Source organism: Rhipicephalus microplus, chromosome 2 (genome assembly GCF_043290135.1).
Source record: "Rhipicephalus microplus isolate Deutch F79 chromosome 2, USDA_Rmic, whole genome shotgun sequence".
Taxonomy (NCBI): Eukaryota; Metazoa; Arthropoda; class Arachnida; order Ixodida; family Ixodidae; genus Rhipicephalus; species Rhipicephalus microplus.
Genome location: NC_134701.1, coordinates 290373545 through 290398891, shown reverse-complemented (window position 1 = coordinate 290398891; position 25347 = coordinate 290373545). Strand labels below are relative to the sequence as shown.

The following is a 25347-nucleotide window of genomic DNA, read 5'->3' as shown; positions in this document are numbered from 1 at the left end:
ATTACTGCGAGGAAAGCGTCAAACTACAATACGAGTGAGCGAGTACATATGAAAAACAATTACAACTGCTGGGGTGGTATTCTCAGCCAAACGCTTTGGAGATGCTTTGCGATCCTCAAAACTGCATGGGGTTTCGCAACTGTGCGTAGAGCTTGGTACACAGGCAAAAAAAAAAAAAATCCGTGGCCAGATAGTGGCATGTGTCCGATATAAAGCTTACAGAAGTGAGAACATCATACCTTTCAAAACAAGCACTCGGGAAAGAAAGCAACGTATTAGTATAAATATGCTGTCTTATGTGTAAAAACCACGACTTGAATACTAGAAACACAGTAAAATAACTTTGTATCCAAGCGCAAACATGTCCTTGCTCTTCACTGACGTCCGCATGTGGCTGCTGCGGCCGAGAATCGACCCCGTTCTCGAGTTTAGCAGCGTGACAACACAAACCTGGTCAAAGTGTGAGGTGGAGTACGGTAACCCTTGGTGATTGTACTGAACAAATGTTTTCAGTCGTTTTACTAGGGGCATTATCCATGCTGTTTTCTTCATTCATCTGCAGCTTGAGTCCAGTGAAAAGCGATCGCAAACAGCGGAACAGCATAGGATGTAAGCGCATGTTATTTTAGGCGCGCCACGGCAGGCGTCGAAGCATCCTTGCTGTGACGTCATGCAGGCATCACACCAGGCGGCACCGCCCCAACCTCTCGGGGCTGATAAACACAGGTTGGACCTATCTTAAAATGTTTCAAACTGTGAATTCATGTGGATCGAGGCTAACTTTCCCTCTTCCAGTAATCTAAATAAACTGAGCATTGACCGTTCATAATCTAGCTGCTGCGCTCAACATTATCACTGCTGAAAATAAAAAGGTAGTACTGGTTCGTGATGTCAACATTAACTTAATGGATACATATAACAATAGCACTATAGCATATAGTTATTGTTTTGCTGGCTTCGGGCTTGAGTCTTAAATTTTGTTCCCCACCTGACTTTCACCAAGTGGTACTAGCACTCTCATTGACCACGCATTAAGTTATGTCACACCAACGCCAAGCGCGGGAGTGATTCAGTTGCTCATTACTGAGCATTTTTCGGTATTCGTAACTTTCGCCGCAAATTTACCTCGTCATTCATAACACGTGTCACTTCAGTTCTACCTCCAGTCAGCATAACCTAATTAAGGCAATTCATGGCAGCGACTGGACATCTATTGGCAACTTGCTAATCCCGATAAAGCACTAGAGAATTTCTGCGCCTTGTTCCTTAAAGCTGTGTATGCAAGCACTAAAACTATTAAATGTGAAATATATGTTTCACCTTAATTCCTGGTTAACTCAAGGTTTGTTAACTAGCATGCGAAAAAAATTATCTCTACAAGAAAACTACAACATGGCCATTTAATATTAGTCTGATACTCAGGTATACAAATATACTAACATGTTAAATAACCTTCTGAAAAAACCCAAATGACTTTATTGTGAAAAAGAACTGTGTAAGGCAAAAAATCGCAGCATATCTACGCAATCAATGACGATCAGGGGGTGAAGCTTCCATCCATCCGTCCGTTTGTGCGTCCGTCCGTCCATCTAGTGAACACTTCAAGTACCGTAATCTCGCTTCTTTTTATCACATATTTATTATATACAAGTGCGGCCATCCAGCGGACTCTTCAAGGACTAAACGAGAGTATGTACTACATTTCTGCTGTCAGTGCTTTGTTAACACTAAGAGCGTGACAACGACGCCGTGCTACGTTTTTCGTAGCATGTGTACATGCGGATATACCGGGTGTTCAAAATTAAGCTTTATGATTTTTTTAAAATTAGGCGCTCGAAGGCACGTGAGAACCACTTGTGCAAATAAGTTAAGCGGCCAGGGGGACAGAAAGTTAGATGATAATTATCGCTGTCAGCAGCCCAATTAACTAAAATTTAATAATTAACTTTTTACTGGCTGCGGTAAGTTGGCATGTTTATATTGAAAAAATGTAGGCAGTGGTGTTTGTACACAGTTTCAGTTGGAAGATTTTTTCTAGCACGCCTGTGTTCCGAGATATCCGGCTCCAAAGTTTAATTGTCTTTCGCACGATTACGCATGCAAGAGGGTGAGGGTCCGCGCAAAGCTCCTCCCTAAAGTGACGCATCTGTTGCGTGTGGTGTTTAGTGTGTGAAGAGGGTGGAAGCGTAGGCATAGGTGATAGCAATTACCCTTGCCCTCTTCGGCCGGCGAAATCAAAATGTGACAGCGCGGTGCGCCATGAGCCTTACGCATGATCCTGATGAACGCGATAACAGGAGACCATTTTTCGCGACGTTTTTTCGTGACTTTAGATCACACTGAGACATCTTCTTGTGAACGCGTTAGCAGGACCGTCCTGCACTAGGGTGCCTCCGGTTAGAGCACAGCGTCTCTGCATTGAAGGTCTACCAAGGAAATCCACGTGGAGTCCTTTCGAGCTAATATGGCTGCTTCTGGCGTGAGGTATTCTACCAAAGTAAAAGTAGACGTGGTGCTTGCAATGGCTGAAATGAATGGCAACGCTTCGTTAGCAATGGAGCTTTACGCGTCTCGCCACCCACACCGTCCCCTTCCAACAAGGCCCACTTTCACAAACCTGTTTCGACGCTTCTGCACAACAGGCTCTGTCCACCTTCCGAGACGGACCAGGAAGGCAATCGTCGATGAAGACTTTGAAATCGACGTTGTCGCGTGCGTAACCTCGATGCCAGAGCTCAGCATCCGACAGATTGCCGATCAGTGCGGTCGCAGCATCGGAACAGTCACAAATGTTTTAAGAAAGCACAAGTTCCATCCATATCACGTTTACCTTCATCAGGACCTAAATGAGGCGGACTTTGAAAGGCGAGTTGACTTCTGCAATTGGGGCCTCATCAAAACTGATCAAGAAAATGACTTTTTGCACAGAATAATTTGGACTGATGAAGCTCGGTTTTGCCGAAATGGAAGTGTTAATCTTCACAACGCCCATTATTGGGCACAAGAAAACCCACACTGGCTGAGGCAGCACAAGCATCAAGTTCGCTGGAGTGTGAATGTGTGGTGCGGCATACTCGGGGACAGGATCATCGGACCTCACTTTTTTGAGGACAACTTGAACGGAAAGATGTACACAGAAGAAATATTAGGTGTTGTCATTGATGATCTTGTCTGCAGTCTTTCCCTGAATGACCTGCGCCAAGTATGGTTTCAGCACGATGGAGCACCACCACATTTTTCTACCAGGGCGAAGAACTGGTTGGACAGACGTTTTCCACAACAGTGGATTGGGCGCGCAGGAGCGATGTTTTGGCCACCAAGATCACCTGACCTTTCTCCGCTCGACTTTTTCCTTTGGGGCTACGTTAAAGATCGAGTTTACGTAACAGAGCCCAGCGATGTTAATGACATGAAGGACAGGATAACATCTGCCTGTGCGAGTATTCCTGCAGAAGTACTGCGCCGAGTCATCGAGTCGACGCGACAGCGGTTCATGCTTTGCGTTGCTGCCGAAGGCAGGCATTTTGAACACTTTTTGGGGCATTGACGTCTTGAGAGGTGAAGAGTTTCGATGAGATTTGTGCATGACCGAAATATGCTTATGTAGCAGCAGGAAATATGCGTTAGCAAGGATAAAACTGTTTCAGTTATTATTGGTGGAGTTGTTGCTCTTGTTTCAATAAAAGTTACAGTACTCGGACATCAGCAGTCACGCTATTCGCGTAGCCCAGGCAACGACCACGCATGCTTCTCTAGTGATTATTACGCACGCGCACTGGCATCCAGATTCTCCGCTCGCACCATTATCTCGGCATGGTATCTGCCACTATCGTTAGAGGCTCTGCAGTTGCGTGTTACGACACTGGTTGCAAGCGTTCTTCGATTTTTGATTTCGCCGGCCGAAGAGGGCAAGGGTAATTGCTATCACCTATGCCTACGCTTCCACCCTCTTCACACACTAAACACCACACGCAACAGATGCGTCACTTTAGGGAGGAGCTTTGCGCGGACCCTCACCCTCTTGCATGCGTAATCGTGCGAAAGACAATTAAACTTTGGAGCCGGATATCTCGGAACACAGGCGTGCTAGAAAAAATCTTCCAACTGAAACTGTGTACAAACACCACTGCCTACATTTTTTCAATATAAACATGCCAACTTACCGCAGCCAGTAAAAAGTTAATTATTAAATTTTAGTTAATTGGGCTGCTGACAGCGATAATTATCATCTAACTTTCTGTCCCCCTGGCCGCTTAACTTATTTGCACAAGTGGTTCTCACGTGCCTTCGAGCGCCTAATTTTAAAAAAATCATAAAGCTTAATTTTGAACACCCGGTATGCCCGAGGTTAGGTATGTGCCACTGGTATGCGTGTATGGGCCACAGGTTACACACTACGACAACGGGGCACGCACAAGCCACGCAGTAAGGAGCTTCGCCCCTAAAAATGACCACAAGAAAACGTGGAAGCATAAACAGAGCCCAGGTTAGTAGTGTAATTGATAAAACTTGGTATAAACGGGAAATATGTACTGAGTTTTGTGACATGGCCGAGTCATTTAGTGAATACTTTTATGAAATATATATTGACAGGCCCAAAGTTTCATCATACCTTCTCCCCCGTTGTACCCACTTTTTTTCTGTTTCCTCTTCCCGCTGATAAGGTATATTCTACTTTCCTAAGTCTATGAAAGTGTCGCGCTGGGCTAGACAATGTATAAGTGCTTCATCTAAAGCTTTCTGCAACAGATTTTTCAGAAGTGGTAAGTAAAATAATGTTGATTTTGAATGTTTAACGTTTTCTAGCTGACTAAAATAGAATACGTTCATTTCAATGCACAAAAAAAGGTGATACGATAGATGTCCGTAACTATCGCCCTATTCCTATTTTGTCATCGATCAGCAAAGATATTGAAAAAGTATTTTTCAGACGCAATAATAGGTTTCTGTACAAATTTAAGAAGCCTTGTTACTTTCGTTTTCGTGCATTTAGTTCTGCGAATTGAGCAGTACTTTCATTAACCGATTTTTTACAGTCTTCCATAGATCACTGTAATTTCGCCAGGTCGGTATTTCTTGATTTCATGAAAGCATTCGACACAGTTAGTCATAGCATCTTATTTACAAAATTAGAGTCCTTGATTATCACTGGTCCACCTAAACCTTCATAAAATATTAACCTGCTTGATCGCGATCAATAAGTCTGCATAGGGGGTGTTCATTCTAACGTTAAAATAACTAATCAAGGGGTACCACAGGGTCCCATTTTTGGGCCGTTGCTATTATGTATTTACAATAATCATTTACCTAACTCCCTTACTGATTCTAAAGTTAGTCTTTACGCTTACAATACGACTACTTCCATGTCGGACAAAAAATAATTCATTGCCAACTGGGATCTCTAAGCGGAACAACGCTAACTTATCGCTTAACGCCAATCTTTCATAACGTCTGTGTCATTTTTTTCTTTTTTTTTCCTTTTCTTCCGTGTCGCGCTAATGCAAGCTAAGTTCATGATTAACTTACTCGCCCGAGCCACAATACTTTTGAACTTTATTTCTCGCGTAAATTCTGCAACAATGCATGCGGTGCTGACACAGTGATCGTTTGCAGAGCATCTTCATGACGACGCCTACTTTATAACATCTAAAGGTACGTGCGGTGATGTGAGTGCGTCGATTTCGAGGCTAATATAATTAATGCTGAAATAGTTGCCCCACGAGAAATAAATGAGCTGCAGTTCAATGCTGCGTCTTGTGTGCGATTCCTTCGTCTCCTTATATGTGCGCTGTAACCTTTCACGATAATATACGTGTTGACTTGACAATGAACTTTATTTTATCAGTCTGATTTGTTAAAAAACTACAACTTATTGTTCACGTGTCTCGGTTAATTCTCTTGCTTATTTCGCACTGAAAAAAGCCCCGCCGTGGTGGTCTAGTGGCTAAGGTACTCGGTTGTTGCCCCGCAGGGCGCGGGTTCAAATCCCGGCTGCGGCGGCTGCATTTCCGATGGAGGCGGAAATGTTGTAGGCCCATGTGCTCAGATTTGGGTGCACGTTAAAGAACCCCAGCTGGTCTAAATTTCCGGAGCCCTCCACTACGGCGTCTCTCATAATCATATAGTGGTTTTGGGATGTTAAACCCCACATATCAATCAATTATTTCGCACTGAAATACCATGCTATGAAATTTCACGCGTTAAAAGTGGAATGTAATTAAGAGCGGACATCTGTAAGGGTTGACTCGAATTAACCGCGTGAGCATTTTCGAATTTCGTCCTTGTCGAAATATTTGCACTAAAACAGCACCGGAGCAAACAATAGAGCAAACGAGGAGTTTTCCGAAGCATCTTGTGTACATGTCATTCTCCTTTTCTGCGCTGTTTTACTGCAGATATTAACCAAGTAGCCCAAAGCACATTTCGTCAGAAATATTCACCGTAAAAACTGTGTTGTAAATGCCCCTTCCCCACATCTACACTGGGCAGGGAATAGTTGAGTAACTCGGGAGCAGAGAGAGTGACGGAGGGAAATTAAATTTATTTTGATCTGGCCCTTTGTATACTTCATCTTTAAGGTGGGTGACCTCCTCTGTTCAGGTAGCCATAGCTCGCAGCCGCCGCCCGAACCCTGTTCACCAATCGTAGCTGGTTGTCAGGGTCTTGCGAGAGTTTGAATTTATTATAAGGAAGAGAGGTAGGCCTGAGCTAATATGCTTCAGCATGCTACTCTACACAAAAATTAAGAGAAAGGAGAAAAAGAGGGATACAGGGTGACGATGCACACAGGAAGGGGTAGTATACAGTAGCCACTTTGCACAGTGATATCCAGTCCAGTTCTTTTGAGAATATCTTGAACAGCCCTTGTAGTACTTTTTTTTACTGTTTGGTTATGGACAAAGTGCTGTTGCTTTTCCGATGCCTGCCAGCGTTGAAATTATGGTCTTTTACTGGGTCACGCGTAGTGTGCATTCACACGTTTTATACTCCCTGAGCTTGAGTCATGCTTGCGGGCACACGTCAACCATTCACAACAGACTGCTATAGTTATGTGCTGCGATATTTTGTAATAGCTCGCAAATAGTTCTTTTGCTTTTTCGTGGACGACCACCCAGCGCTCTCGCGTCGCGCCGAGTCCACTCATGCCAAGACCATCGCTCGTTTTTGTCGATAGTGGCACGGCCCTCTTCGGACGACGTCCTTCGTATATGTACACCGTCATTGAGCTCTTCACTCGCTGTCCGCGGCAGGTGGCCCTGGTCCGATTGAGAGGCCATGGAGGGTACGGACGTTCTTTGGCATCGCGAATGTTCGTTCGGCCGTGAGGCATTGCAAACTACTGCGAAAGGTAAATTTGACTGAAACGTGGCGCGTTCCTCGACTGTAATTTATCCCTGGTTACGTTGAAAGAGATAGTAATTCAACACAGAGAAACCTCCTCGCTTCAGCAGGCATCCTACGCTTCATTTAATATTTTCAGTTTTGTCAGGCTTCTTTTAATTTTGCGGGAATGGATGAGATTTTTTTTTTCGAATGTGATGGACCATGCACCACTTGTTCTGACAAAGACTGTTGCTGAAACTTGACCAATTTGTAAAAACCGAATGCTTTGCCCGCTTATTGAACTCGACACACATAATTAATCTCATTAAGGCCATATGCCTCACGTTTTTATCTCGCCTGGAATACTTTCTCATGACTGAGTCAACAAACAACCATTTCTTTGGCGCGTCTTTGTTCTAAGATGCCCTTAAGAGCCATAAAAATGTGACATCATCATCGTCGTCATCATAGATACTGCGAAAGCCGTCTTATAATCTTTTCTGGAGAAAAAGGAAAAGGGAAGCAACCTTCTCGAGAACTGAGCACCTACAACACCGAGTGCCAAGCCAGGATATCCCCATTAGAAAAACCGGCGGGTGCCCAGCGGCACCGGGAATGGAACCTCCCACACTGGGTGCGCACGCTTCAACTTCTACTGCAGTAGAACTCAGCTTCTAAGTTATGACAAAGAGAGAAATTCCGGTGAAGTCTGCGGTTCTTATCGCACCCACGTAGCTGCTTTTTAGCTTTCTCTTGTAAGCCCAGGCGCCATGGGGCCAGCCTGAAAAAAGTCGCTGGTCGGTTTAATGTGCTGGTGATGGAGCAATAGTTACGGTGCCCCGTTTCTGATCAGGGGGAAGCGGGTACGCTCCCCGCCACGGTGGCAGTATTTTCGATAAAAGTAACAACGCTAGACGACCTCGCAGTTGCATTGGGGGCCATATTGATGAAAGCCAGGTTGTGAAACAATCTTGAGCCCTTGTGTTTGATTGTCTTATTGTGAAAAATATGTACGCTACCCGCTAGACATAAACGCCTGCAAATGTGCGCTCAGTGATTGAAAGCCGTCAAAGGCTGGAATTACAGCTACTGAACATGGTCGATAACTCTGTAACCCTATGATATGCTGCTCCATTTCCGGCGTTTCTTGTCCTCTCCAACTGCGTCCTAGCGGAAGTATAACCGTAGATTGTGCTCTCTGCAGGAAACAAACCTACGGCGACAAAGCTACACAGACGCTTTTTTGTTGCGTACACACTATATTTTAAGGATTGCAAACTTCATATACACATGCGAAATCATGCTTGAGCCTCAATTTGTCAAAAACGCAAACTCGGTGATGCAGTAGCAGTGCTTACAAAAAAAACACATTCGACAGAAACACCTCCGAGTTTACTGTGCGCACACGCCCACACACTTAACACTTGCGGGGTTTTCAACGTGCGTTAAGTTCGTCAGACTGCGACTCTTGGCAATGACCATTAGGGTGGAAATAGGCTAAGAGCGGGATTTGCCGTTCGGTTGACACACCTGAGGCAACGTTGAATATTCCTTTGTAAATAGTAACGTACTCTCCCCCCCCCCCCCGCCCTACTCGAAAGCTTCAAGTGGTGCTCCTGCGACCCCTTCAACCCTCTTTTCATCGATATGCCTCATCCTCGAAGTGTAAATTCGGAGTGCGACTTGCAAATTTGATGTTTGACGAAGAGCCTTCTACCTACGCGCTTGTTCCGCGTTTGTGTGCGTCTGTTCAGGTTCCCGGAATCTCTCGCAAAGAAACTGCCGAGTCGTAACACGGTCGTCTCGCTGCGGCTGCTTTGGCGTGTGCATGCGTGGTGGACAACGTGTGGCGCATGTATATAGAACGCGCCGAGGGCACATTCACGGGCCGCATGCTGTATAATGTCCTCAAGTTATGCAAATTGCTCGCTGCTGTGAAGGGCGGGACACGGAGATTGCGCCCTGCAGCACGCACTTCGCCAGCGCTCATTTCCATGAGCCCGTGGACGCCACCCTTTGCGTGTGCGCTCTTCTTAATTGGCTTCACAAAACTTCGCAATGGTCATCAGCGGTTTTGCAATGATCTATCGACTCAGTGGCTCAGACACATTTTGTCCGCCCATCAAGTGCGCAAACTGGCGCGCAGCGCAGGCTGATCCGAGAAATATCAGTATACCCTTCTTTAATTGTATGCGGATGAAACAGCAATTTGTTTGCAATTTGCAGGTACCACATAGCTCATCATGGCCTAATCTATTATTAACTGGTTTTACAACTTGATTATATGATTGCGCCGCACTGTTTTTTTTTTTTTCAGCAGTTCGATGTGTTGGTGTCTCAATAGACAAGATGCGAATTCGCTGATCGAGTGAACTGTTTGTTTCTCAGTTGCTCCAGCAAAAAATTCCGCGATTTGCCTTTAATGGTGCGCGTACTCTCGCATTACGCATTGCGAAGGTATTCTTCTTATATCAAACTTCACAAACAAGCATAAAGGCGCCCTAACATATCGATAGACTATCGTTACCGTCCGCCATAGTGGTGTACAAATTACGGTGCCGGGCTGCTGATCCGAAGGTGGCATTTAGGTAGAGGCGAAGAGGCTCGTGTATTCCCTGTGTCAGTTCGCGCGAAAGAAATTTCCCTCCACCACAGCGTCTCTCGTATCTTGGGAACATTCAAGCCCAGATATAATTGGAACATCAATTATCTTGTTATTTTGTTCTTTGTTAGTTAGCGAGTGCACGTTCTCTTCAACTATGATTTTTCCTCGTAAGATGATTTTTCGTCCAACCCTAGGTTTACTTAAACACTTTCTGTTACTATTGCGATATCAATTATATGGACTGGACTTCGCCGCCGGTGTCGCCTTCCAATTTGTTGCTATAACATTCATTGCTTCGCCTTTACGGCAAAGCTGCGACTTTTTTTTTTAATCTGCATGCCCTCTTGTGAGCTATGACTTGCACAATTATCATTTCTTTCAGTAAGACATAACCCAAACGTGCTGTGTCGAGCCAAGTAACTGTTTTGCTGATCGTTGGTCTCCGAGTTGCCAGCGTTTTAAAATTACGGCGTACTAATTTACTTTGAGCAACTTTGATCGCAGCCACCCAGAAACTCTATATGAAATTCTTCAGTAACATCTCTGAAATAACCTCTGCAGATTATTCTACTACTCATGCAACAGTGTAAACGCGAGCACCCGTAAGCATAGTTGTGACCGAGACTCCGGGGAAAGCCTGAAGGTCGACATGCACTGACAGTACGTCAGGCTCATGTGAACTTGCGTTTTCATGCTGAGTGCCACATCCATTCATTTAGCCATTACGTCTTCGCATTCTTTGAAGGTACGCCATGCAGTTATGCACAGTACATCTATTTTTGTTATTTCTGTCTCGCGCAGTGCGACGCCGGAGCGGCTATCAACGCCTTCTTTCACGCCATTTACCGGAAGCAGCAGATGACCATGCTGTTGGGTACATCTTCCTCTGAAGTCACCGAGCGCCTCGCCAAGGTGGTCAGCTACTGGGGCGTGCTGCAGGTATGAAAAAGATTAGATATTGTTATCACTTGATCCATCAAATTATTATCCACTTATCAAGAGTCCAACGTTATTTTCACCAAACAGTGAGCAAGTATTTGTATGCATGCAGTGTTATACGTAAAACAAATATTGTTCCAACGTGTGCGAAATGTTAACCTTTTTTTTTCGCGATACACGCGCATAGTGTGGCAAAATACGTACTCCTTTAAATGTTCATGCGTGAATGTAACACGCTGAGCGGCCGTTGTTCTTCTGCGGCACTCACAAAGCAAGTGTATTCAAGCGTTTGAAAGAGGCCATTGTAATAATATTATATCTATCATTGCAGATTATTAGTACACACAATCCCTTTTTTTTCCATCCTCAGTGTAGGATACACAACGGACACTCATCTGGTTAACATCTCTGCCTTTCTTCTTCTTGTTCTCTGTCTCTCTTTCCTCTACACAATTTTTTATTAAATAGGTCTAGTGAAATGTCGGGAGATCAGCGGAGCCCGATTGCATCGGCAGAGGTGGGAAAGAAGTACCACTCACTATAGAGCCACTGGCACCCAACGCTAACCGTATGGATGATTGGCAACCTTGGAGAACAGCTTTTGCTAGCTACAGAATACATCCTGTATACGTCTCACGTGCCTCTTTCTGCATATGTAAGGCTATCTGCTGTGCTTGCTGAATATTTTCCCTTTTATGATGAAATAGTCGTAAAGCGGAATTTTTTTAGATTGTTGCTGTTTTCATGAAAATAGAGGCTTCCAGCTTACGACCCAGCCATTGTCTGACCGACGCCCAAAGGCACATGCACCAGCTTGGGAACTTCAGGGCAGGTAATGATTGTGCCCGAAGAAAAAGCAAAAAAAAAAACGGACCACCTCCAGCTTTATTCAGGCGATTCGAACGTGATCGGCTGCAATATATTTCGCCTCATCGCATGCCTCGCCGTTAGTTTACCTGATAAGAAGGGACGGAGGGAACTGGGGATGAGACAGTCAAAGCTGTGCCTTGCGAGCAAGAATGACGTGAGCCTGTACTTACTCTTAGTTCGCACGCTGCTTGCCTCTCGGTTGGCGCACGTGATAAGTGCTCCAGCCCCCATTCAAGCGTGTGCTGCGCCGCCGTGTTGCTTCGCGGAAAGCGTCGCTCCATGGATGGTGGTCCAACCTCCCTACTCTTACCACTTTTCATTAGCTCTGTCGTGGAGGTTCACCAGAGCAAGACTCCAGTTTGCTGCTCCATCTTCTTGAAGTATGCCTATCAAGTCAGTGTAAGAAAATGGGTCTTTGATGTTTCGACTGAGAGAGATACGAGGAAGGCAGAGAGGCTGTTAACTGCCCTGAAATGTTTCTACGAAACAAAGTGAACGCAGTAAAACAGAAGGTATAAAGCAAGAAGTGATCAACGAGAGAACATACTGATCAGTGAGCCAAAACTAAAGGAAAGCACTCGCATGCAATTGGCAAATCACAAATAATTGATCGCTTTCATCATCCACCACATTATAATTCGAAAAAAATTGCAGCAGACTGATGTAAACACAAGAAATCAAACTCAATAATTAGTCAAGTGGTGTCTTTCGAGCAGGCGCGAAGAGAATTGCAGTATGAATCCCTATCTTCCACTTGTGAATATTTTAAATAAATGCTTTTCCCCACCACCACATGTAATTAGGCCACATATTTAAAACGTTGCTTGTGCGCGGCTTCTGAGTACTAACTATATGCTGTAGCGGGATTCTCAATACTATATGCTATATAGTAATTCATTCGCAATACATTTCATCTCGCCAGAATATTTATCATTAGAATGGATAAAGTAGCGTGACTGATGCACGTACACAAGAAGAGACACTAATAGGCACATGAAGGTCAGACATACAACAGTCTTAGTCTTATTTGAACAATTCGTGACCTTATATATATATATATATATATATATATATATATATATATATATATATATATATATATATATATATATATATATATATATATATATATATATATATTGCATTTTATAGAGATTGCATTTTGCATGTGTCTACTACCACTCATATACTATACACAGTCTCTTTCACCTACAAGGCAAGGGATGGCTCACTGATGCATTTTCGTTGTAATTTAAAGATGCGTTGAAGACGCGAGTTCATTATCAACCGCGTCACTTCATTTTTTGCTTCTGTCTATTCTCACATAATGCCGCGCAAATTTAAGCGTTTTAATGGCGAACCAACAGGCCGAAACCACAGCCTTAGTATTCACCGTATCAGCGCCCGCTTCTTATATTTGAATATTACCTAAAATTTGCCTTGCTTATCTTTACAGGACCCCTTGTATAGGGACTCTTTCAGCTTGGCTGGTGAAAGACACTGTATCATGCCCTGTAATCTTTCCAGGCGTAGTTTGCAATTGAAGCCTCAGGACTACGCGCATTTAAGTTCACCTGTGCATATAAAGCATGACGTATACCCCTAATTTTCGCCATAAGCAAGCAACTACCCCACTTTACAGGTAACCGTTTTCAGCAAATAATATCCACAAGACTGAGTCGGTACATTCCTAAAGCATTCGTTTAATATATCAAACAGAAGGCACATATCTTTCGCGTTCCTCTATCTTTCTAATCTTCATGATATATTTTTGTCAAGACTTTACCAGGTTTAATGTTTAAAGCTTCGACAACTGTTCAAACAAATGTAACAAGTACGTCGATCATTACCGAAATTTCAGCTCCCACAAAGTAAACCCTTAAACATTCAAACTAAAAGTGACTGCTTCAAACACTCTCTTTTTTTCTCTCTAAAGACAATTGAACATTAGAATTTTTTTTACCACCAGGTGCAAGCACACTCACCTGATCGGGCAAACGTCAAAAAAGCGACTGCTTCCGACGAGTGAGAGAGACGCAACAGCGGGAAGCAGAACGCTTTCATGCGTTCAAAGTCCGAACTATAAACCGTGCTTCTCGCATTCCTTAAAGGGAATCCTTTGCAAATTAAAAAAAAAAAGAGTCCATTAATCTATCCTGGCCTTTTCCATCTTTCTGACAAACTTAGTGATGCAAGAACGATTTCCGTGACGTCTATATAGCACATAGCCATATACGCAAAATATAACATGCCTAACAAAGAGATGAACGGCTCAGCAGCGAACGAGCGGAACGCGCACTGCGCATGCGTGGCAAGCTGCGCGAACCAGCGATTTTACGAGCGAGTCACTCGGCCGCATTTCGTCCCCTCGGCGGAACGCGCGCAGCGGACCAGCGCGCAAGCCTCTGCTCGATCGATAGTAGCTTCAACCGTCTTCAACAGGTGGCGCACCAATGAGCTCCGCTGTCTCCGCTTAAAGGGACATTAAACTCAAATAACAATTTATGACATAGTGAAAGCTCAATGTAGGGCATCTAAAACAACAATATTATCAACAACAGTGCCCTACTTACCGAGAAATAAAAGTAAATGCACAATAACACAAGCGCCACCGTAGGACATTTTCAAAATGATGCCGATGACATCAGAAGGACCGCCTACAATTATTCACTAGCAATCGATCTAACTTCACTGAATAAAGAACCTTCCGTACATCAAGATACGAAATAAAATGCTACTTGTTCGTTTCTGTTTGATTTATGGAAAAAAGTATCACCGGACGTTACTATGAGGAATGGCGCGAGTGGTTAAAACATTCAATTTTCACGTGGTTATACGGGACAGGTGGTGCCATATAGCGGGGCGCAGTTCAAACAAAAAAAAAAAACGTCTGCAGTCGTGAAGGCAATGGCAAAAAATTGATCAATGACAATTGTTGCTGGTGTGGCTCCAGCTGCTTTTGGTCTGCTACTTCTAGCGCAGTAAAGCCGGGCAACGTTGTGCACGGCAACAGCGACGTGAATCGGTACGGTCGGTCTGCTTCTTGAGGCGGGTAATTTAAAGTGCGCTAACCCGATGCTGTCCACTAAAACATGATTTTATTTCAAAATAGGCCCTTACTTGGCACAAAAGTAACAATAGGAGGTTTCTGGGCCGCTATTTCAACAATTAACATTGACTTATTGTTGCCTTTATTGTCCCTCTAAACAAGTGGAGCCTTCACTCGGCCGTTATCCTCTGTCGTACGCTCCCCGCTCGACCCTCCACTCCTCCCCTGGGCCCGCTCCACCGCTCAACTATTACTCTCTGTTGTCTCCTGCGCTGTCTTGATATGCGGCCGCCCATTCGTTCTTCCTTGTCTCTAATTGCTATATAGTGCTCGATCACTTGATTTCACTCGCATTTGGTGTGTTTCCAACAGCGCAAGCGGAGATAACAGCGCGTAGCCGACAACAGCGAAATCTGGATATGCTGAACGAATTTTACCTGTAGGAATTGTAGCGAAGGAGAGGAAGAAACCACTCGCTCATATTTGAATGCGGGGTGGTGAGTGGCCCTTAAGATTGACGCGTTGGAACATGCGGATGTCACAGACATTGAGGTGCTCGTCCAATATGCTTAGCCTATATGAGATGGTGTGTGCTAACATGGGTGCACCTGCACACAAGACCGCCATACCACCCCAGTAACAATGTGCTTTTTGTGAATTATTTAAACCCCACGAAGAGTGCAACTACTGACTTGTTCATTTTCATGTAATAAACGAATATGATGACGGATGTACCAACTACGGCTCTTTTCTTGCTTTCTGACATAGTATGACGCAGCAACGTACCAACTCACCCTATCATAAGCAACCCTTGCGTTGCTGGAGCACTCAGCTTCTCAATCCGCCTCTATGGCAACACTTGCTGACAAAAGCTTTGTCATGTATGGCGGTGGTCATAGAGGTCCTTTCCCCTTTGTTGTACCAAAAAATAGTACCATTGTATTATTCTTGGTTTACACTGGTGTTTTAATGGTCAATAGCCAGCATTGCGCAATCCTATATTACATGTTGGTTCCGGATTTAAACACCCCCGCGACGAATTTTATGTCAAATCTTCATTTCTGAGGAATCTTGGTGGACTTCCCGCTACCAACGTGCGGCCTTCCGCAGAACCCAATTTTTATATCTTTCAGCCAACGTTAGCCTCCACTTGCTGACAGTATTGCCAAATTTAGCCATAACATCACCAGACAAAAACAAAAACAAGCAGCGCTTTCACTTGCTGTATACTGTAGAAGTTCGGTGAGTAGTGTCGCCTAAAAACCACCATTAGATTAAATGTTCGACGCACTTGTCTTCGAGCGCTCATCGAAATTGACGTTGAGTGTACCGTACTCGAACAAAATTTTTCTCGGGGGTAGCGTATACGCTGCATTCATCTGCACTCTTCAATGTTTGGCCGGAACAACAAATGTACGAGACTGTGTGGAAGGAGAATTAGAAGACAGCATAAAATTCGGCAGCATGGCTACAGACTGCCCGCATTCGCTACGCCTCACGCGCAATTGGCAGAGTGGTTGCCGAGGGGACCGTGGTCTATTTCCACCTCCGCGGTTCCATTATAATTGCAGAACAGCCCGCGCTGCGAGAATGGGACACGCGCGGGAATGCTCCTCAGTGCCAGAGGTTTGGGTATAGAGTACCTATAGACAGAACCAAGTCAAAGAGAGGCATAGCAGGTTCAGGGGTTCTGCCTCGCCTGCTTCGTGTGTGCTCGCATCAGCTCCAGTGCCTCCAGTTTACCGCGCCTCTGTGATAACAGTGTCACGCACACCATATAAAAGGTGGAATCGTGCGCATACAAACATGTGCCGAGGAAGCAGGACGGGACTGATTTAGCTTTGCGTAATAGCCCGCACCTGTCTCTGACATGGCGCTGCCACTCCAGCAGACCGTAAGCAGCGTGGTGACGACGTGCGGCAGCTTTCAACGAACTCTCCATTAGAGAAAGAGGAAGTCCTTTGAATGTTTACTCGCCATAGGTTGAATGCCACTCCGCGCGTACGGCACCTTCAAGGGCGTGTTAACGCATTCACTTAGCCATGTTGCAAACTATAGCTTCGTTCCCTCTGTGTGACCCCCTTTCATGGTGTGAGTAATATATTTGTATGGGTTTCACGTTCCAAAACAACCATATGGCTGTGAGAGGCACCGTATTAGAGGACTCTAGAAATTTCGACCACCTGGGGTTCTCTATTATCGTCATCCGAACTACTCCCACTGATGCGGAACATGACACTTCCCCCTGTTCCACCAACCAAACCGGTCCTGTGCTTTCTGCTGTCACGTTATACCTGCAAATTAGTGCCATCTGCCCATCTAATTATCTGTATTTCTTAGGCATATGCCTTCTCTTGGAATCTATTCGGTCCTGTTGATGATTAGTAGTAGATTACCATTCATGATGGGAGAATGCATGCCGAAGTGATCCACCCTATTGTTATTCTTTTAGTTATTTTACATTCATGGTTCGGCTCCATGGTTACTACCTGTCTTTAGACATATTTTTAAACAACTTTGTGCCTCGCCACCGAGACAGTTCCACATTACTTAGGTGTTACGCATATTTATTTTCAGACTTACCCTTCTGCTTTCCGCGTGCACTTCAGTAATCGTGAGCTGTAATTAGTCCCTTGAGTTATTCATCAAGGCAATGTCATCAGCGAACCACAGGTTACTAAGTTACTCTCTATTAGTTGCATCGTATCTCTAACTCTTCCTATTCTATAAGGCCATGAGAGCATCTTGTAAACGTGCTTTAAATGACATTGAATAGATAGTGTCTCCGCTCCTTGCACCCTTCTTTAATTGGGTTTTATGGCTTTCCTTACGAAAGACTATAGTGGCAGTGGATCCGCTGTAGATTTCTTCAGGTATGTTTATGTAGTGCTCTTCGATGCCCCGGTTCTACAGTGCCTGCATCACTGCTGATATCTCTATTGAATGAAACGGCACTCATTATGTATGAAGACTGGTTGTATTCCGCGCATTTCTCTACTACCTAATTGGTAGTATGACTATGGTCTATTATGAGTTTGTAATAAATCTCGCTTGGTCCTTTGGTTGATTGCAGGCTGACGTTGTCCTTTAACGTACGCATAAATCTACTCATATGTATGGGTCTCAAGCATTTACGCCTCCATCGAAAATACGGCCGGCATTCATTCTTGTGACCTGCGGGTCAACAGTCGAGCACTATATTTATATCAGTCTATTGAAACCTGTGTACTTATTTCTTCACCTAATGTTCTGCCTGTTAATTTTACAGATTCGTGTGTGTGTGTGTGTGTGTGTGTGTGTGTGTGTGTGTGTGTGTGTGTGTGTGTGTGTGTGTGTGTGTGTGTGTGTGTGTGTGTGTGTGTGTGTGTGTGTGTGTGTGTGTGTGTGTGTGTGTGTGTGTGTGTGTTGTTTTTCATTCACACAGTGGACGACGCCGACATACGAGGCATACTACAACATGTAAGCAGAACGCCGTGCTGCGACTTTCACTTCTGTCCGGACTTTGACGAGTGTCATCGGTTTTGTGTTAGCTTTGGCTGGGAGTGTCCTTTACGAAAACGACAGTGTTGCGTACGAGGTCTGTGCTAGCAGTGAATACATTGACTGAGCCTTGTATTGATTCGGAAATACGAACACTTTTTTATGTGTTGTTGTGACTAAATGATCCGCCACTTTCTGTGCAGCTGTTACTCGAACTTATCACCGTTCGATGTTCTACAAGGCAGCTAATTATTATTATTATTATTATTATTATTATTATTATTATTATTATTATTATTATTATTATTATTATTATTATTATTATTATTATTATTATTATTATTATTATTATTATTATTATTATTATTATTATTTAGCACAGTTTCGCCGCAAGGGCGAAGCAATTAAGGTGCTGGCAACAGTTACGAATGGTACTTGAACAATGACAATCAGATCAAAACGCCCAGCACGTTCCTCACACACAAATGACGCACTAAATATACTCGCAGGCACTGATGAACGCGAACAGGTGTCACAATTGTTACTTCGCTGTGTCTGAAAAGCGCACCCGTTTTGCAAACGAGGACTGTGCGGCGAGCGAAGTAAGCCCTAGCGCCCGGTAACTACAACGCAATGATACGGGAGGGAACCCAATGATTGATTGATTGATATGTGGGGTTTAACGTCCCAAAACCACCATATGATTATGAGAGACGCCGTAGTGGAGGACTCCGGAAATTTTGACCACCTGGGGTTCTTTAACGTGCACCCAAATCTGAGCACACGGGCCTACAACATTTCCGCCTCCATCGGAAATGCAGCCGCCGCAGCCGGGATTCGAACCCGCGACCTGCGGGTCAGCAGCCGAGTACCTTAGCCACTAGACCACCACGGCGGGGGGGGGGGGTTCGTAAAAAAAAGGGAGGGAACCCAAGGTGTACGATTTTCGCCACCACGAGATAAGCACGCGCTTGCACTAGCGGTTGTCCCCCCCCCCCCCCCCTTCGCAAGGCAAAGTACGCGTCCAAGATTAGCACATGAGCACGCGTCGCCGTGTCGCAACAAGCGGGGCACCAAGCACGCTCTTTGCGGTATCGTGCTGTTAATGCTGAAAATACGCTGATATTTACCTCCATGGCAGATCAGCACCGCCAGCGGTAAGTGGTGTATGTGCACGAGGCAGTGGGCGTGGCTCTACCGTCGTACACGCATCGATGAAGAAGCGGATTCGGCGCGCGCGATCCTAGCAGCCCTGGATTGTCACACCTACCTTTAAATATTGCAAATAAACTCCTTTCTCTCTTGCGTGTATTTGTAATCCCCGTAACGAATTAGTGGACGTGCTGGGTAACGAAGCGCCATACAACGGAGCTCCGCAGGGGTCGTCAAATCGGAGTTTCCGTCATGAATAACGGGAATAATCCCACGGTCACCTCTCCATCGTCCTCGGCGACGCCTGCACGATCCACGGCAATGCCTCCAACGGCCCCACCCCCACGCACGTACGTGCTGACGCATCCGAAACATCGCATCCAGGAACGTTCTGCGGTGCGGGCGAAGTTGATGTTGACTGGATAGCTGACTACGAACGTACCAGTGCGCTCAACTGGTATGACCCGACTCTCATGCTGGCCGACGTGCTGTTTTACCTGAAAGGTACGACCAAAGTCTGGTAGGAGAACCATGAGGAGGAGATCGGCAGTAGGGACACATTCAAGGAGAAGCTTCGCGACTTATTCGGGAAGCCCATCGGTCGAAAGGCGGCTGCAAAGAAGGAGTTGTCTATACGAGCTCAGACGTCCACAGAGCCGTATATATCGTATATACAGGACGTGCTGGCTCTATGTCGTAAAGTCGATAACGACATGTCAGAGTCGGATAAGGTTGGGCACGTCCTCAAGGGGATAGCGGACGATGCGTTCAACCTCCTAATGTGCCAAAACTGCGTGACCGTCGAGGAAATTATTCAGAAATGCCAGCGTTTTGAACAGGCCAAAAGCATGTGTATTTCAAGATCATTCACTCGACTGCCGAACACCGCTGCGACGTCCTCCTGCGAAGATGGACTGACCTCTCATCGGCAGTCCTCACCGGCGTCTGAAATTACGCGAATCGTCCGGCGGGAAATCGAAGCATTTACACCTGCTCTTCCCACCAACGGCCGCGTTGATTCGCAAGTACCATAGGTTTGCTTGGTATAGTCGATTGTGCGGGAAGAACTCAGCCATTTAGGCTTCGATGTCTGCACCGTGGCTCAGTCTCGACCAATTGGCTTCCGTTCAAGGTCGCCGCCTCGTCCCAGGTCACCGCCCCAGGAACGGTCTTTTCCACGCTCTCGCAATCCAGCCCAATGGCGAACGGCGGATGATCGGCCGATGTGCTTTAACTGCCGCCGCATGGGGTACGTCGCAAGGTATTGCCGCAACCATTGGTCTTCGTCCGAACACCGTATAACACTGCTCGCCGCGCCAATAGCCACCGCCTTTTCCAGCCTCATGCGCCGATCCCCGACAGCTACCGCCGCCTTCCACCCTTCGATGCCCCTGATACGCAGCACAGCCGCTCACCGTCGCCTCGACGTCATCAGTCTCGTTCGCCGCCTGGACGTCGCCCGTCGCCCCTTCTTCTCTACGACGACGTCCGACCTCCCCGCTCAAGTCTCATCAGAGAAACTAAGCGGTGCAGCTCTTATAGGTGAAGCTGCATCCTCGATAGCGACCTGAAATCCTCTCCTTGTACTGCCGACACGACGAAATTTGATTGACGTGGACGTTGACGGCCTGACTGTTTCTGCACTTATTGACATCGGGGCGCATATTTCTGTGATGAGTGCCCGACTTTGTCGCCGCCTGAAGAAAGTTCTCACACCGGCTGCTTCTGGCATTATTCGTGTCACCGACGGAAGAAGTCTTGTCATCACAGGAATGTGCACAGCACGCATCACAATCGCCGATCACCCCACATCTGTTTCCTTTGCAGTTATTGAGCAGTGCCCAATGACCTGATTTTTTTTATTGGATTTCTTGTCCACTCATGCCGCTCTCATCGACTGTGCAACCAGCGTTCTCCAACTTGAGCTGCCTCGACTTGGGGCTGTGCCGTCCTCAACGTCACACCACTTGTGCGGTGTTGATTATGTTCGGCTGTCACCGCAAGCCACCAAGTTTGTGGCCTTAACGATATCACCAGCTCTTCCTGACGGTGACTACAAAGTGTCTCCATTAGTGGATGTGCTCTTGGCGAGAAGTGTTGCTGTGCCGCATACCATCGTGACTATCGTGGACAACTACGTTAAGCTTCCGCTTCTGAACTTCAGTAGTTGAACCCAAGCTCTCCTGCAAGGCATTTTGTTAGGCCATGTTTCCCCACTTGATGCATGTAACATCGTGACATTAGACCCTGAAGACAAACAGACAAAGAACTTTATTTGGTCTTGAGAAACGCCGCTCCTTTAGAGCAACGTCGCGGGCCGCTCCCACGTAGGAACGGGGAGGCCTAGCCTCACCGCCGCGTCGTGGGCTCTCTGGACAGCCCGTAGTTGTGGTAGCAACTCAGAACTTCGTAAGGCAGAGTCCCAATCTTCTTCTGTGAGCCGAATTGGGTCCCGTAACGAGGGGCACTGCCAGAGCATATGTGCTAAGTCACTAACCTCTCCACAATCAGGACAGGTAGAGTCAAAAGCCTCTGAGGAGACTATGCTGATGAAAAATAGGCTTGGATAAGACCTGATCTGGAGCATTCTAAACGTGATAGCTTGAGGTCTACACAACTTGTTGTGTGGTGGAGCAAATGACCGCCTACTCAACTGGTAGTGTTTAGCCACTTCACTGAATGTAATTAAAGCGTCCCTGAATTTGTCACTGCCAACCTGCGGACCTATGTCCTCCCCAGCGCGGAGGGCTAGTGCGCGTGCCCGGGAGTGAGCAGTGTCACTCAGGTTTACTTGAGAGTCCAGGAGGGGTTCGAGATGTGCAGGAAGCCAGGTAATGGTATGTGGAAAAAGTGCCCTATTTTCAAGTTATTTAAATACTTCAGTACAGTCGGAACCATAGGCGAAAGCCTTGAACGCTGACCTTGAGTCGGTGAAGATTTGCGATCCACTGTCATCCAAAAGGGCAAGGGCTACAGCCAACTGTTCGGCTCTTGGGGGAGTAGAGTACCTAACGGACGCAGCATTGATAATAGAGCACATATGATTGACGGAAATAACCGAAAACCTAGATAGCGACCATACTGAGCGGCATCGACAAAACAAACTGAATGAGGATCGTTCCTGATGTTCTTCAGATGTGTGATGGCCCTAGCCCGGCGCCTTCCTACGTTGTGCTGAGGATGGACGTTTCGCGGAAACGAAGAGACCTGGATGGCAGTACGCTGTTCATCTGGTAGTTGAAGACGGTGATCCTCTACGAGCGCCGGACTAGGGCCTAGGACGGACAGAATCTTCCTACCAGCCGGCGTAGACGACAGGCGCATTAGCTGTGCAGTTTCTTGAGCTTCAATGATCTCATCTAGGGTGTTATGAACTCCTAGCTGCATAAGCCGTTCAGTGCTTGTTCGCGTGGGGATGCCCAACACCCTCTTTACGTTTTTTTTTTCTGATGAGAGTTTCCAGCTTCTTTTCGAATTCATACCAAGAGTAGATGGCAGCAACGTATGTTATGTGGCTCATGAGGAATGCATGAAAGAGCCTCAGTAGATTTTCTCTGAGTCCCCCCCCCCCTTCTGTTCGAAACCCTATTAATCAACCTGATCATGTTCTCGGTCTTGGTTGAAATCTTAGCGATGGTTTGTCCGTTGTACCCGTGCGACTCTATAATCATGCCCAGCACTCTAACAACGTCCACTCTCGGAATGGGGGCGCCACTTCCGGTGTGAAGTAAAATGTCTACCTCTGATAAAGGCTTCCAGTTTTTTGGCCTGGCCCCTTTTCTATTGGACCTGTATAGAAGCAGCTCCACCCTGAAGACTGCTCGTCCCATATGCCAGCCGAGCAAACGCACCTACCTATGAAATCACGATGATGATTGCTCCTGATTTTCCGCCCTGTCAGGCTGTGCAACTCCACCACATTCTGACCACCTACCGAGATATTTTCGACATCGATGACCGCCCTTTAGGTCAAACGTCCGTCGTGCGTCATCAAACACATACCGGCGATGCTAGTCCTGTTAGACGGCGACGTACCATATCGTGTTTCCCAGTCCAAACGCCAGGTTATACAACGAGAAGTCGAGAAGATGCTCTCCAAAGGAGTCATAGATGCCTCTTCAACTCTATGGGCGTCACCTGTTGTTTTAGTCAAAAAGAAGGATAGCAGTTGGAGATTTTGAGTTGACGACCGTGCCTTGAACAAAATAACCTGCAAAGACGTACATCCGCTGCCACGAATCGACGACGCCCTTGACTGCCTTCATGGCACGCGATACTTCTCATCTATAGATCTGCGTTCGGGCTATTGGCAAATTTCTGTCGACGACTTAGTCCGCAAAAAAACTGCCTTTGTCACACTGGGCAGCCTTTATGAGTTCAAGGTTATGCCTTTTGGGATGTGCAACGCTCCGGCAACGTTCGAACGCATGATGGACTCTCTCCTCCGTGGTTATAAATGGTCCATCTGCCTTTGCTACCTCGACGATGTGATTGTTTTTTCCCCAACATTTGAAAGCCACCTAACTCGTTTGTTGACCATTCTAGCCGTTTTAGGAGCGAAGCTCCTTAAGGCGTGGGCTGTGCGTCCCCCGTATGTAGCCACCCCTCGTTCAGTTCTTGCAGTGTTCACTAGATGGCGGTACTTGTAGCTGACGGCATTAAGTATTACGCTAGCCACCGCCCGATCTAAAGGGTACAGCCATATCCATCCGTCCATCCATCCGTCCGTCCGTCCGTCCGTCCGTCCGTCCGTCCGTCCGTCCGTCCGTCCGTCCGTCCGTCCGTCCGTCCATCCGAAAGATGCAAGATGTTATAAACTAGACGGCGGTACGTGTAGTTGATTATGAAAGATGCGAGGTGTTATAAAATAGGAATGATGCCACATATGGCGCGTGTCATCGTTCGATATAGTGCGGCGACGTACGCTAGGGGGAGCGTTGCAATAAAATCGAGTGGGCAAAATGTACGGAGGATTCATGGTTTACCAGGTTTACCTCCGGAGCTTCGCCCACTCATCATCATTCACTTCGTGGATGTGGCGGCATTTTTTTCGTCGAGCGGGACTCCAGCTGAACTCGAAAAAGTGCAAGTTCGGCTGACGAGAAATCACGGTCCTTGGTCATCGTGTAAGTGCTGCTGGCGTCCAACCGGACCCTGACAAGATTAGCGCAGTCAAGAACTTTTCTCTGCCTCATACTACCAAAGATGTTCGTTGTTTTGTGGGCTTATGCTCGTACTTCCGAAGTTTTATACGCAATTTCGCTACAATTGCACGACCACTCACTGATCTCAAAAAGAATGCGCCCTTCTCGTGGGGCAAAGACCAAGCAGCTGCGTTTTCCACGCTGATCCAGCTGCTCACTTCACCACCAATACTGACTCACTTTAACCCGTCTGCGATGACTGAAGTTAGCACAGACGCCAGTGTTCACGGCATCGGCGCCGTCCCCGCTCAACACCAGGGAGGCCAAACGCGTATTATTGCGTATGCCAGCCGCCTTCTCTCCACATCTGAGCGAAACTATTTGATAACGGAGCGCAAGCGTTTTGCGTTGGTCTGGGCTGTAGCTAAATTTCGCCCCTACTTGTATGGCCGGGAGTTTTCAGCTATTACGGATCACCACGCTCTGTGTTGGTTGTCGTCGCTCAAGGACCCAACTGGTCGCCTAGGTCGCTGGGCTCTACGTCTCCAGGAGTATAAGTTTATTTCACTCAATTTACATTAAATGGCCCCACGCCAAGGCAGCGTATGGTTACTAGCGCACGCAATATCTAGAGCTTCGCCCACTCGTCCCGATTCACTTCATGAAGATGCGTGAATTTTATTTCTTAATTTATTTCCTTCTCATTTTGTACCGTTTATTTTATTACCACGTATCTAAGATGGAAATACGTCCCTAAAGGCTTGGTGAAATCTGGTATAAAACAC

The 25347-nt window shown here is 46.2% G+C and overlaps 1 protein-coding gene across 4 annotated transcripts in view; it reads left to right on the top strand.

The window, feature by feature from the left end:
* Positions 1-25347, top strand: part of GABA-B-R3 (gamma-aminobutyric acid type B receptor subunit 3) — a 207209-nt gene that overhangs the window by 81622 nt on the left and 100240 nt on the right. For all 4 annotated transcript variants that reach the window (XM_075882248.1, XM_037429129.2, XM_075882246.1 and 1 more), the window contains exon 2: positions 10730-10867. In XM_075882248.1, the coding sequence (XP_075738363.1) occupies positions 10730-10867 (138 nt within the window). The remainder of the gene's footprint in view (positions 1-10729; positions 10868-25347) is intronic.